General features: G+C 42.8%; 1 protein-coding gene across 2 annotated transcripts; it reads left to right on the top strand.

The window, feature by feature from the left end:
- Positions 1–2,322: 2,322 nt before the first annotated feature.
- On the top strand, positions 2,323–8,875 carry eef1e1 (eukaryotic translation elongation factor 1 epsilon 1). 2 transcript variants are annotated; one of them, XM_027013631.3, is made up of 4 exons: positions 2,323–2,466; positions 3,737–3,934; positions 6,750–6,845; positions 7,300–8,875. In XM_027013631.3, the coding sequence occupies exons 1-4, from the start codon at positions 2,383–2,385 to the stop codon at positions 7,441–7,443; spliced, it is 522 nt and encodes a 173-aa protein (XP_026869432.2). In that variant the 5' UTR covers positions 2,323–2,382; the 3' UTR covers positions 7,444–8,875. The 2 variants fall into 2 exon arrangements, with proteins under 2 accessions (XP_026869432.2, XP_081575205.1); XM_081719079.1 differs by lacking the exons at positions 6,750–6,845; positions 7,300–8,875 and adding an exon at positions 5,495–6,735.
- Positions 8,876–14,295: the final 5,420 nt, after the last annotated feature.

Raw genomic sequence — 14,295 nt, 5'->3', positions numbered from 1 at the left:
GTCTCATACATATAAATAATTAAGTAAATAATGTAAATCAAAAACGTTCTGATTGATTTGATCAGCCTCATAGTTATATGCCAAAAGTATGTATTTTCATTAGTAGGCCAGGTCTAAACCATATTCAGAAATCAGGCTCATAAAATATTTTTTGTTCTAATTACATTCTACACCTACCTGTACAAAAATCATTTTTTCGTTTTTTTTTTTTTTATTGTTATTGGACAAGAGCTAAATTTAAATGTAGGGGTTTATAGAGATAAAGTTTCTGCTTTTGGATATTTTCCACATCCTACCCACCTGTATATGGCTGTTGTAGTGATTTCTCCTCAGCTCCTAAATAATTTGTGTGGATAATGATCAGTGCAATGTCTGTGCCCCTAGTGCCTAAATGCTGTCTTCTGTCCTGTCCCCACGTGGGCTGAGATATGGCTGCAACCACAGCAACTGACAGCCTGCACATGTGTTCTTGCAACTGGTCGGATGCTGCCTGCCACTACTGTAGGTTTAAATATGCACTGGCTACTGCATTCACAGGCTATGGAACGCAGAAGTAGAGACTGCTAGAAGCAAGTTATGCAGCCTGGCCAGACAAAATCAGAGTAGAGAGGCAGAGAGAGAGCAAGAGAGAGAGAGAGAGAGAGAGAGAGAGAGAGAGAGAAGGAAAAAGGAAAAGAGAGAAGGAAAAAGGAAGTGAAAGATGGTGAACAGGCCCGGGTGAGGACATAAGACCCTCATGGTGTTATCGGTGACCTCTCCGTATATTTTCTTTTACAAATCTGACCCTGTATTGTGCATCGCAATCGACATCAGCAAACTCCCACAGGCTATGCATGCTTCCTGGGAGTGAGGATCTCTGTCCTCCGAACCTGTTTATATATACAGGAAGTGGCAGCTCCGAGGCATTCTGCTGCTGCAGTGTATTCTCTCACTGCAGGCATGCATTTAAATTAGACCTGCTGGCTTAAAAGCATGTGATGGGCGTCTGCATACAAACAAAAGCACAAAGGAAAGCAAGCAGGCAAACTAGGCTTACCTTGCTTTCTGCCATCTAATCATTTCTGAAGGTCTGTCTGTTTGCACTCTATTAATTAGCTATTAGGGACAGATGCTTTGTTTGTTTGTTTCCATAGGGGCATCTTTTGACAGGAATAAAGAGAAGCATATGTGAGGATGCTATGATGGCCGTCTGCACAGCAAAGGGTGCAGAATGAGAGGATGCCATGCAAACCAGAACAGCACGGAATACAGGCTCAAATTCAAAGTCAAACTGGGCTGGAAAAAAGGACCACAGAAATGTGTGGATGCATTCCACTTAAATTATACACAGAATCATAGATGTTCCTTGTTATCCTGTTTAGAGCTTGTGGGTTTGGAATCAGCTTTTTAATTAAATATAATTTTTTCAATGTGAGGATATTCATCTCTGTCATGAAATAATAAAGGAACAGAGGGATGAGACTTCTCAACTTTATTTCTTCTCTCTCTCTCTCTCTCTCTCTCTCTCTCTCTCTCTCTCTCTCTCTCTCTCTCTCCCTCTCTCTTTCTATGTCTAGCTCTCTATGCAAACAGGTTTGACATTGGCGTTTTCATAAGAGTGACACTTTGTGATTTGACTGTTGTAAGGAAAAAGATATATGTGGAACCCCTATCCCTTACTCACGTACCAGGATGTCACTGCACCTGGCCCACACGCAGTCAATAAGCTCCACCCCATCAGCTTCAGCCCGTTTGGCTGTCAGCTGACACGTCTTTATGGAGGAGTCATTCAGTGATTCTTTAAATCCAGACAGACACAGAAAACAGAGAAATAGAAGCCCGGACAGTGGAAGACATAAATATACAAATGTGATTAAAAGAGGTTATCTGTTTGAAAACATACATTTAAATTCCCAAATTCAGACAAATTAATAATGTAGACTGCTTTTTTCCTTCATTGAAGTGGATTCAGATGTCTTGTTTTGGACCCAGAATTATGAATTTGCTTTTAGCAAATGCAATATCTACATAGGTGCGGCACGATACATTCTAATTTATTGCTGACAAGTCTTATCTACAAATGTAGCTTTCTTTTTATTACTACAGGGAAATTGTAGATTGTGGATTGTGGATTATAGACTACATAATCAGTCTAATCTTTGTGTCATAAATCATGAAACAAGCGAAAACTGAACATAGTTTCCATTTCACAAAATAGGCTATGTGATACTATAATTTCCTCTGTAGCACTGAAAGATAATCGTAAACATTACGCACGTCATCTTGTCAAATGTGTTTTTGGTGTTCGCTTGCGACAGTCCACTGCAGGTTATTATGTAGGTGTGGCTAAATCCTTTGCCCAATCAGCGTCTGCGTTTATACTGCGTTCCCGTTTCAGCAAAGATGGCGTTGAAAGAACTGTCCTCGTTGGAGAAATGTCTTGGCTTGAAAAAGCCGAATAAATACAGCACTCAGGGAGAAAAGAAGGTGAGTCTTCACATTTCATTTAGTTAGGTTTGTTGCGGGAAATTACTAGCATTGAATTTTAGGTACACATATGCTAGTAGTTCCCTAGCTAGCTAGCTAGAAGCCATAGAGTTTACAGTATACAATAAGATAGCATTAGTAACGTGCGCTAATGTTAGCTCTCTGGCTAATACACGGCTAGTAGTGAATAATCATAACCTTTACCAACATGGTACAGCTAGTAATGAATAACCATAACCTTTACCAACATGGTACAGCTAGTAGTGAATAACCATAACCTTTACCAACATGGTACAGCTAGTAGTGAATAACCATAACCTTTACCAACATGGTACAGCTAGTAGTGAATAACCATAACCTTTACCAACATGGTACAGCTAGTAGTGAATAACCATAACCTTTACCAACATGGTACAGCTAGTAGTGAATAATCATAACCTTTACCAACATGGTACAGCTAGTAGTGAATAACCATAACCTTTACCAACATGGTACAGCTAGTAGTGAATAACCATAACCTTTACCAACATGGTACAGCTAGTAGTGAATAACCATAACCTTTACCAACATGGTACAGCTAGTAGTGAATAACCATAACCTTTACCAACATGGTACAGCTAGTAGTGAATAATCATAACCTTTTACCAACATGGTACAGTATAGTAGTGAATAATCATAACCTTTTACCAACATGGTACAGCTTGACAGACTGGACAAGCCTCTCACGCAGGACTTGTGTGTTCAGGCGGATACCAGTAGCTGGCTAGCTAATATGATCAGCTAAGCGTGTCCACAGAGGGAGAGTGTACAGCCTGATGAATGAAATACCTAACGCTACAAGTTTGAGGAAGCTGCTCACTTGGCTAATAGCTGCTAGGAAACGTGCCTTATCTCACAAATATGATTCTATTGACTGCCCAAAAAGGTTGGATATAGGGGAAAAAAAACAAAAAAAACCCGCTGAATTTATTTTTTGTACTTTGTGTCACTACATGGGCATATTACACCTTGCAGTATACTTGAGAAGACACGTGGATCACAGGAGATAAAAAAGTATCCAGGTGTTTGTGTCATTATTAGCCCGAATGTTTAAAGATGCATATTTACAGTGAAAGCTCTTACAGTTTTATTTGAGGAAACAGTAGGCAATTAAAAAGGTGGTGAGCTAGAATTATGAAATGTGCTAAATTGATTTTATATATATATAATCTCCATATCTATTTGGTAAATTTCTAATTTACAGTGACTGTGTATTTCTTTGTGTATTTAGGTTCCTGTTTTGCAGAACAACCAAGGCTCAGCTTTGGTTGGTCTGGTAACCATAGCCTCCCACCTTGTCTGCGAGGCCCAGAGGACAGAGCTACTGGGCGACTCGGCTGAGCAGAGAGCGGTTGTCCAGCAGTGGCTGGAGTATAGAGTAACACGACTGGATGGCTGTTCTAAAGATGAGGTCAAGGTCATACTCAAGGTAACAGGGCAGTCAGTTTAAACACAGTTCAGTGATTGAAATCGCTGCTGTGGATGTAGTAGGCCGTATGTCATGTATGACTGTAAATCGGCATGAATAGACTCAGCAGATGTGTGTGGTTAGAAATTAATCTGTTTTGTTGCCTCGTGTTGAATATTCATATTCCATATTCCACCAATCACCTATTCTTTTCCAGTTATGGTGGTAGAAAGCATTGGTAATAACAGTACAATAATTGTTAATTCCCTTTAAAACCCACGTTGCCTGATCACTCAAAAAAGTAGTGTGTCATGTTGCCGAAGGAATCGAAAGAACTGACGTATAAGCACTGTCATGCTTTTTCACTGGCCATATGATACACCGCAAAGTAATCAGACTCGCTCATTTAGTTTTACTTTGGAATTGTACCCGTTCCTGCCATCATCCTGGAATATGTCTGAAAGGATGAATACGTCATAGAACTTTGTGCTACAGTTACATGCATTAGCACTGTAATCGTTCTGTTTTTTCGGATTTCTTTTGTTCACAAATTGTTCCAGAAGTAATTGCACATGTCTGACTTGTTAGGTTGAGTCATAGGCAAAGCAGCAGTCTAATTGGCTCATGCAATTAATAATAGTGATTTTAGCTTTGGGAATGTCCTATTTTGCAACCCTATCCCCACACTCTTATCTTCATCCTACCTGCATATACCTATTCCCAAAATTTTAAATGCTACAAATAGTTGGTTTTTTTTTTTGTTGTTTGTTTTGTTTTTTTTAATGAGGTAGTGTTCCTTGCTTCAGGTGAACACATCTTCTCATGTTTACATTTTCAAAGCCAGAAAAAAAGATCAGGAGGGATGTCGTTTTCACACTTTGTGTCCTTATTACTAACAATGTGAAAAGCAAAATAACACAGTTTTCAAGACGTCCTTTGAACAGCCCTTTGAATGAACTAGGAAACTGGTCTCGTTTGCCTTGTAAAATCTTCCAGACGATTCGTGTTCTCTTGTCACTGCCAACCAGGGGTTTGTCAATTGACGTGTAATAGTGTCTGTTTAACCAGCAGTGACCAGCCCAGACTGCCTGCTGTCTGAGCAGCTCAGTAGCACCCATGAGACCACAGATTCCGTCCTTGGGAGGTGGCAGGGGGTCTGCATCTAACAGCCGAACACAGCGATAGCAAGGAGGTCGGCATCAAAAAGATCTGCGGACGTACTTTCAGGGACCAAGGTTCCCACCGGAGATAATTGGAAATTGAATACCTATGCTTTGTAGAAAACCTGTCCTACTTTTATGACTTTGTTTTAAAATCTGGGTCAGAGAAATCTGTCCATTTGGATTTAAAAGCACTTAAATCTTTTGCTAAAAAATATTGTAAGCTTGATTAATAAAAATGCTCTTTCTCAAGATGGACTTCCATGACATACACGTTCAGATGTTAGGGTGCAGTTTTTCACAAGCTTCAGATGATTAAGACAGGAGCCTAAAGCTTTGCACTAGTGTGTTCTGTTCCATTTTAATGTTTAAGCACATCGGTAAGAAGTCTGTGTGTGTTGGGGGTTGGCTGGCTGTGTAGCTGCAGGGGAGCAGGGCAGACGAGCGTGTGTTGGACAGGAGGGAGAGAGAGAGACAGCGCGGGCGAGCGAGTGTGCCTGGCCGAGTCCTGCTCTGCGCCGGGCCCATGCGCCGCCACTGCCTCCTCATGCCTAACAACCCACTGAGTACTCACTCACTCCATTAGCCCTAAAGACTCGAAGCTGTACAGCACACAAGCGCTAGGCATGCTGCTGTCCCATGGGTCCTGCATACATACATAACTCGCACAACACCCTCGCATCATCTGGCCACATCCAAATTGGGCTAAAAGTTTTGATTTGTTAAGTAAGTTTGACATGGTAGAGGAGAGCACTACTTGAAGCACCAATCTGTGCTCTGCTGCACTTAATACATACTGCACTCCCATTACATATTAATCCACTGTGCACATAAGTAAAGTAGATTAACTAGGTTTAAGAGATTACCTTCCTCTGTCTTTTTTGTATTCTTTTTTTTGTTTCAAATTATACTGATATAAATGGAATAATTCCCAGTAAGCAGAAGCAGTTTTCTAACAGAGGTTTAAAAACAACCACCGTTGTGCGCAGTACATGTCCTTTACCCAGCATAAACCATGGCAGCAGCAACATTATCATGATCAGTGTGTTTTAATGATTAAATATGCTCTATGGAATCATAGGCATGCTTAACAATTATTGTTTGCATATTTGCTTAAACCTTTGCGGTCAAGCAAAAATATTATTTTCTCCATATGAAACAGCTGTTTAAATATAGCAATACCTATACTTACCTTATCGTTGTATGCAAAATACATATTTTTTTTTATTATTTTATTTATTTATTTATATTTATCACAAGCTACTATTTAGAGCAGACAGATGCCAACAGAGAATTTTCTAGGCCTCGGAGCACAGAAGTGTCTTGATGCCTATCAAACAATACTCCAAATCAGAAACGAGCTGCATTCTGAACGGGTGCCTAGTATTGTTGACAAACTGCCATGTGGACTCCAGCTCCATCATGCCCTCTTTATGCAGAGACAGGCAAAATAACACAGATGGAGCTCAGCTTTCTCTTGCCAATACATTTTCCTCAGTTGAAAGTACATTTTCATCCTCTGCTGGTGTTATTGTTATTCCCTTTGGAAACAACCAACCAATGCAACCTGTCAGAGTGGTTGTTTTGTTTTCACTGACTATAGTTTTGGAAGTGGTGAATTGTTTAAGTCTCTGAAGAGTAAATCTTTGTGTTCTTCTGGTGTCTTTGTCCTGTAGGAGTTGAACCAGTACCTAGAGGATAAGGTGTACATGGCTGGGAATTGCTTCACCCTGGCAGATGCTCTGATGTACTATGGCATCCACCACATCGTTGTAAGTCCCCATCTTTGTGCCAACTGCAGGCTGGACAGGATGACTTTAGGAACACAAGCAAGAGGAAGACTGAGTGACTTTGGTCAGGCGAGACACTGACAGAATAACTTTAAGAGCGACAGGATAAGACAAAGAAAGAATGACCAAGAGTAAAGAAAGAAGTTGGAAAGAAGCAAAATGACTTGAGAAGCAGGGGAGGAGAACAGAACTGACTGCTTATTGAATTGCTCACATTGTTCTGAGACATGAGATGAAATTGACTAAGTGAATGAAATAAGTAGCAAGGTCATGGGTCAGGGGAGATTTTGTTCAGATTTATTTTAATTCTAAATTAGTTTAGCTGCTTGCATCTCTACTCCCATGTTTGTGTAGTCATTCATTCATTTATTTATTTTCTTAAAAAACAATGCAGCTAAGTATGTGTATCATCTCTACCTCTCTGGCCCTCCCACAGATGGAGCTTGCAGTAGAGGAGAAAGAGAGGTACTTGAATGTAACCCGATGGTTTGACCACATTCAGCACTACCCAGGAGTGCGTCACCACCTCCCCCCTGTGGTGGTCCTGAGGAACAGAGTGTATCCCAGCAGCCAGCACTGACCCCGTGTCCCCAGCCCCACCCCTAACCACTGTACCAGGTCAAGGAAGCCTGCCCTGTGGTCCCCATCTTCATCCCTTAGTCCTCTCTGGTCTGCCCCTCTGCAGGTCAGGTCGGAAGTACTGAAGCCTAAACCTGACAAAACACCATAGGCGTTACTGGTCATCAGGACAAGAGAAACGGACCAGTGTTGTTAACCTCTTTAACTTTTTTTGTGGTGGTGGTTTGGTTTTGGTTTTGTATGTGTATGTACGAGTTGGGCAGTGGGGATGAGTGATCACTTTTAACTTGTGTGGTAGTGTGAGAAGTGTATTTATGAGCAGTATACATCATACTTCAGTATGAGGTAGACATCTCTGCTGATGGCAAAGGCAAAATGGACTGTTTACACAACTGTATATTCATAATTTGACTTAACTAAGACCTAATAACTCCTTTGAAGGCATGAGCAAGTTGCTGGTAGTTTAAATGAAGCAGAACCCACATGTATACGCGCTGTCGGTGCCTGGCTCAGCCCTAACCTTGAATATCCTTTAGTCCCTTGTTTTCTGTCTCACTCTTCCTGTTCTCCCTCTTTCTCCTGTTGACTTCTCCTTGTCTCCCTCCCTCTGTCTGACCTGCAGCAGCGGTTGTGTGGGCAGTGTGGGGCGCGGAGCCAGCCTTGGCATGTTTGTGCTGTGGGGCAGAGAGGGCAGGCTACCAGCTGCAGAGGCCGAGGCAGCTCCACTCCTCCCCTCCCCTCTCCTCCACAGCCAGCTGCCAGGAGCGGCAACCGCGCACCGCCTGCCGTTTCACCCACAGTACCAACCCCCCCTCGCCCTGGTTTGGGAAATCCATCTAGGCACAGCACTGCTGCAGTTATTCAGCTCTCTCCAAGTGGAGTCAGGCTGAAGCACTAGCTTGATCGCAGGGTTAACCATGTCAGAATGATAGTTGGGGGGGGGGCCCATCCTAATAAAGATGCCTTCATTTGAGGAGCTGTTATGTATGAAGTTGCCTATCTCAAAGTAAAAACATGGTTGAGAAGTCAAAAATGCATTCTGGGACACGCGGTTCACAGACAGAAGGAGGTGGTTCATCTTCTATGAGCCGCATGTATGTGAGAGAATGCCTGATGTATGAGATCTAAGCCTTGCTTTTTGGCTGTGCACAAAATGTGGCCCGGCTGGTTTGGAGCCTCTCTGTCCACAGCCTTTGTGGTAGCAAATCCTCCCATAATGAAAGTTTGGGGGAAAGCAGCTCTGTTGTGCGTACCCCCTGTCTGATGTGTGTATGCTGACAAACATCCCTCTGTCCTGATTTTTATTGTATTTCCCCTCTCATAAGCTTCCTTTTATGAAACAGCTGCGGCTGTCAAGCCGAAGTTTGTTATTTAATGTCAACAGAAGCTTGTCTTGTGCCAATAAACGAACGGAAAAGGGAAACATCACAGAATGTTCCGTGTCCTCTGTGAGTGCTTATGCTGTCGTGCCAGTGAGACCTCACAACCCCCCACCCCCCACCCCGGAATTTGATGAATTTCACATTCAACGCTCGGCGCATCCTCAAAGAAATTGTGGGACAAAGCAGCATGTGTTTGGAAGTGGTGTAAACTGGGAAAGGAACACAAATCGAGCAGTCATCAGAACGGGCCTTGTGACTAGATAAAGGATGTAACCACAGAGGAGGCTCTGTTTGCCTGCTTATTTCTGGCTCAATCGCCATTTAATTTTAGGAGTACTTTTAAAAGAAGCTTTGCATTGATGAATTGTAGGGAAAAAACGTACCAAGAATGTTTAGCTGACCTCATTAATTGTTTTTTTTTTTGTTTTTTTTTTGGGATCTGTTATATTCCAAATGCTAAATATGGAAAATGTGCAATAAGTATAATAAAATATAACTAGGTGTCAGAATTGCAGTCTTACAATTAATGTCAAAAAGGTTCCTAAAGGTTCTGCTGTAAAACTCTGTAGATATCCACAGTTGGTGTTCTAAGGAAGTCCAATTAGCTTGGCCTTCATTCCTGTACTCAGCAGCAGTGCTCTCAAGCTCTCCAGGGGTGTGCTGCTTACTGGAGCTCAAACTCACTTCTTACTTCATGCGACTGAGACCCATCTCATTTGACTTACCCCCTATAAGGGCTGGGTTCAAGGTCCAATTGGTTTGGGGCATCAACAACAATTTGGTGGCAACCCAGGCTCTCAGCAGGAGCCTGTCTCAGAGCACAGCGCCATCTAGCCATCTATTGCGCTCTCACTGTGGACTGCAGGGATGTCTTGGAGAGCAGAGGGAGTGAAGAGGTAGTATGGCACGCCTCAGGCAGCTGAGCATCTGTACTGTGACACTGATTTCTCTTGCTTCTGAGGCAACAGCAGGCTCAGCTGAGAGCTCGAGTTCTACTGTGAGGTGGTGGATTTTCTTCCCAGCAAGATTGAGTATTCTCACCCTACTGCTCAAAGTTCTCCCTCATCGAGACAGGCCAGCTTTGAAGACACCACTCTGGAGGACTGGGTAGAGAGGCTTGGCAAGTACAGGCTTAGAGCTGTGTGGTTACATGGCATCACCTTGGTGCACCTCACTTTTCACCAATGGTTCGTTATGTCTCGTTAAAGAGATAGAGATGTATATGCCAAACGAGTAGAGCTAGCAAAAAACGGCTCATGACTGATTCGCCAAAGCAGCATGTTAGCACATGGTAAGTGGCTGTGACAGCTCCCATGTCCCCTGCAACCAGCTGTGGCATTTCTACCATGCATCTGCTTGTCTGCTGCAGTTAGGTGACTGCGGAACAACAGGTGTTGGACTGGTGTTGATGCTGTTCTGAAACAGTAACTAGTAACGGTAATATGTTGAATGAGTGTTTTGTCTGCAGTTTTTGCATTGAGCCTATTTTCATTTCCACCTTTGGAGTGTCGAATGTCCCAGGTGTGTGGATGTCTGCAGAGGGGTCCGTGAGACGCTCCTGACAAATCCATCAGAGAGTGCAGCCGACGCACAAAAAGTGCTAACGAACGTGTGCGTGACCCGGGGCACAGGCAAGGAACTTCAGCTCAAGCTGTGTATGACAGCCTGTTCCTGGATTTACCTTTGTGCTCCGCTGAACCCTGCCTGCACGATGCTCCGCTTATCGCTCTGAAGGATGCGGACACGCAAGCCCCAGCCGCACACTGGAAGCGGATTGTGGGTATGGTTGTAGGGCAACAGGATTGGAGAAGGCTGGATGGGGGGAGACAACCTGCCTCAGACAGAATGCAAATCAAGTTTAGTCATATCTATGTTAGTCTTACTCACAAAAATGAAGTTTGTGTTAATGAGGTCTTTGGGCTACTTAGCTCTAAGCACTGGAAGAGGTCATGTTTTTGAAATGGTTGTAACAAAGACAGTTTAAGCATCCATTGTTCTATGTTTGTCATAGGTTGTTTCCATGAATCTTTGGGAAAACTCAAAGCGGGTTAAATCTGTAATCTTAATTCCCAGATAATTACTACTTCCACTCCAAAGTATATAACATTTCAGCATATGGATATAAATTTTTTTATAAGAAGGGACTAAAATGGAAGCTTTTTCCATGTCTCCCCACTGCAATTGCATTATAATATGCATTATTACCAATATGAAGGTCTCATGTACCCACCTCCCCCATCTGTACTCCCTGCCCTACAGGTCTTGTCAGGGAACTTTAGCAAGGCCTCCCATCTTAATGTCTTCTGATAGCCTGTCTCAGGACTGCAGCAGGAAAGTGATACAAAAAGTAATTGCAACTGAAATGGCATGACAAAGAGGATCCTTTTTAAAAAGCTCTTTCATGACTCTAGAAGCTGAGAGATGAGAGTCCAGCCTGCAGTTGTGTTTCAGGGTCCAGCTGTTGAGATATAAGGGTAGCAGAGGGTCAACATCCCTAGCTACCCAATGTAATGACCACCATGAAACATTCCCCATGAAAACAAGCCCTCATTAGCATAGTGCCAGACCTCATCTGCATATGCGTCACACACAGGCTGTGCAGGGATTTTTAATTTGTGTTTCTAGAACAAGCTTTAATTTAGACTAATTTATTTAAACCTGGAGTGAAAATGAGGTCCTCTCTCTTGTTGCCCCCTAAACGCTCATTTCCTATCATGTTTCTTTAATGAAAGAAACTGAAAACATGCCTTCTTGGCAGAGCAACATGATGATGAGTTGATGTAATTAACTGTATTAAACTGCTACTAAACTGGACTATGCTTGCTTGCTTTTTTTGTTGTTCATTTTATTCCCAGGTTCATAGTGGAACGCCAATGCTTGTGCATGTATCACTGACAAGTATGTTCTCATGTTTGCATCTAATTTAAGTTACATAATTGCTAAAAGCACTGAAGCTGCTTTTTTTGGCTTGAATATATAAACCTAGGAAGTATTTCACTTTTCTTCAAGCAGAAAAAAAGTACATCCTTACATTTTAAAGCTGTAAATCTGTTGCATGTTCTTTCCTAAGTAAAAGATCATTTAAGACATTATGTCAAACATAGCCTTGATTTCCAGGAGTCCCACCAAACTGGCCTAGGTGTGCGGTGCCCAGAGCCAGTGACGTTCTTTCACGTCTTTCAGTGTTGTAAACAAACCAAGATTTTGAATTGGCATTACAACAGTGGCTGATAGTTCGAGGCCTGCAGAACATGTGCACTGCTTACGTCACGCTTTTCGATCCCTGATGTTCTTCTTTCAACTTATTAACCATTTGCAATGATGAAGCTTCATGAGGTCTGCCCGGTGGTTGAGGGGGGAAAACACTTGGGTGGCCAGGGATCAAGGGTTGGGACTGAAGAATGCTAGATCCAAAAGGTTTAACATTGCTGTCAAAATATATAAAGCAATGGCTGTTACAGTATATATTTTAGCAATTGTGAAACCTAACAAAAGCAAGTGTTCTCTACGAAATTAGCGTTGTAAGCTGTTTCCAGGTTTCTCAAAAGCATCATAACACAAAGATTGTTAAATAGTACAATGAGAATTACACAACTCTCTCTCTTAACACTACAATGATTTTGGGAAACACCCTGAACAGATCAGTCCTGTGTTCAGCGAGTAAGGTTAGTTCAAACCTTTGTAGTGAATGGGCTCTCCAGAACTGTGTACCTGAAAAGTAAATGATGCTACTATAAAATCAAATACCACTTCATAGTTCACATGGAGGGGGGAACCCAGACCTGAAGCAAACATCCAGTGATTCAGGTTTTGTGTCCTCCCGTCTCCATTGCTCGCACGGTGTCACTTTCCTAAATGTGGAATGAGGCTGTAGCGCAGGCAGCGTCTCTAATGGAAGACCCTGGACAGGACGTGTTTATGAAGCAGAAGCGCACCTTTCCCTCTCGCTTGAGGGTGTTCCAGCTGAACACCTTCACTGCACACTGCTTGCGTCCTGCAGCCTGAGAAGCCACATTGAAATGGTGTCCTCCAGACCACCCATTCTCCTAACAGCAAAGCAAGCTCAGGACCAGCAGGAGCAAAAACCCGGTGTGTGTGTGTGTGAGAAAATATGGAAGTACCATTCTGCATGTGCATGTGCTGTCACAACATAATTGTCTAAAGGTTGGTTAATAAGAATTTTTAACACTTTTACATGTGGCCTGGGAGTTATCTTCAAAGTGGTTCAGAAACCTAGCTATGAGTGTCTCCTGAGAGACATGGGAAGCACCTATGAGCATATTTCACAGCCTTGGATGAGGAGCAGATAAATGAACGCTCTGGCTAATTAACATGTTATTTCAGCATGTCTTTCATGACCAAAATAAACCTCATCCAATCTATTAATATGCAAACATACTGTGGAATTAGTTATAGCTACTTCCATAAAGAGTTATGACAGCCATAGCATAGCAAAATGGTCATTTACCACCCTATTCACTTACCCTAAAAGTACTGAGGAATAGGGCCTTTTGGGCCTTGAAAATGAGGAAAAGGAGGGTGTCTGCACTGGCCTGAGAACTCTCATCTTTCTCACCCCCAAGTCATCCATATCAGTAGCATCTTCTTCAGAAGGGAGCTCGTCTTACCAAGATGACTGCTTTCTTATTGGGGACTCACGAGAGAAAATGGATCTTTCAGGCTATATTTAGGTGCACATGACACACTGCTGATCGCTGGCTCTTTGAAAAATCCACGTACTCGAGGCAGGCATGAAATCGACATTTTCACCCAGGAGGTGAAAATCAGGACGTGGTACAAAGATGCATCATTGTGGCGGAGTGCAGTGGGGCTGGGAGGGAGCAGCTACTGTCCCGTGTTCCCTACATCCCTCGGTGACTTCCCTCCACCGTCTCCTCCCTCTTCAGCGGGTGGCTCTCTCCAGGACCGCCGTCCCCAACTGAGTCTTTGAACTGGGCCTGCAGCCCCACCCCTACAGCCAAGGCCGCAGGCGCCGTGCTGATGTGCTCTCAGAAGACTCTGTGGATGAACGCGCTACTGTTGGAAAAGGTTATATCAGTGTTTTATGACATCGAGTCGTCATCACAATGGGCCTATTGTCCTGCACACATCTACCCAATTAACGAGGTTTCTCCAACGCTCTCCACCATCCATGACTGTAACATCTCATTTTGTTTATTTTAGTTTATTCTTCATGTCTTCATAGTCTGCTAGGTCAACTTGGACCTCTTTGTTGGAAATGGTTTAGAATTCCATAATATAGGAGGGTAACCATTAATGATCCACTACTATTTATTCCTCCCTTATAATTGGTGGCTGTCCCACTGCTGTTAATGTGCAGTGTGAATGGCACTCATATAATTCCATGGCATATTGCTAGGTTAGTACACTCATTGCAAGAATGTGTAAGGGTTGGACACCCAACCAGGTGGATGTGTCTCCAAATGGCCTCTTGTACTTGGTTTGTGCAG

This window comes from Electrophorus electricus, chromosome 1 (assembly GCF_041902795.1).
Source record: "Electrophorus electricus isolate QZ-2024a chromosome 1, ASM4190279v1, whole genome shotgun sequence".
NCBI lineage: Eukaryota > Metazoa > Chordata > Actinopteri > Gymnotiformes > Gymnotidae > Electrophorus > Electrophorus electricus.
This window is presented reverse-complemented; position numbering and strand designations above follow the sequence as displayed.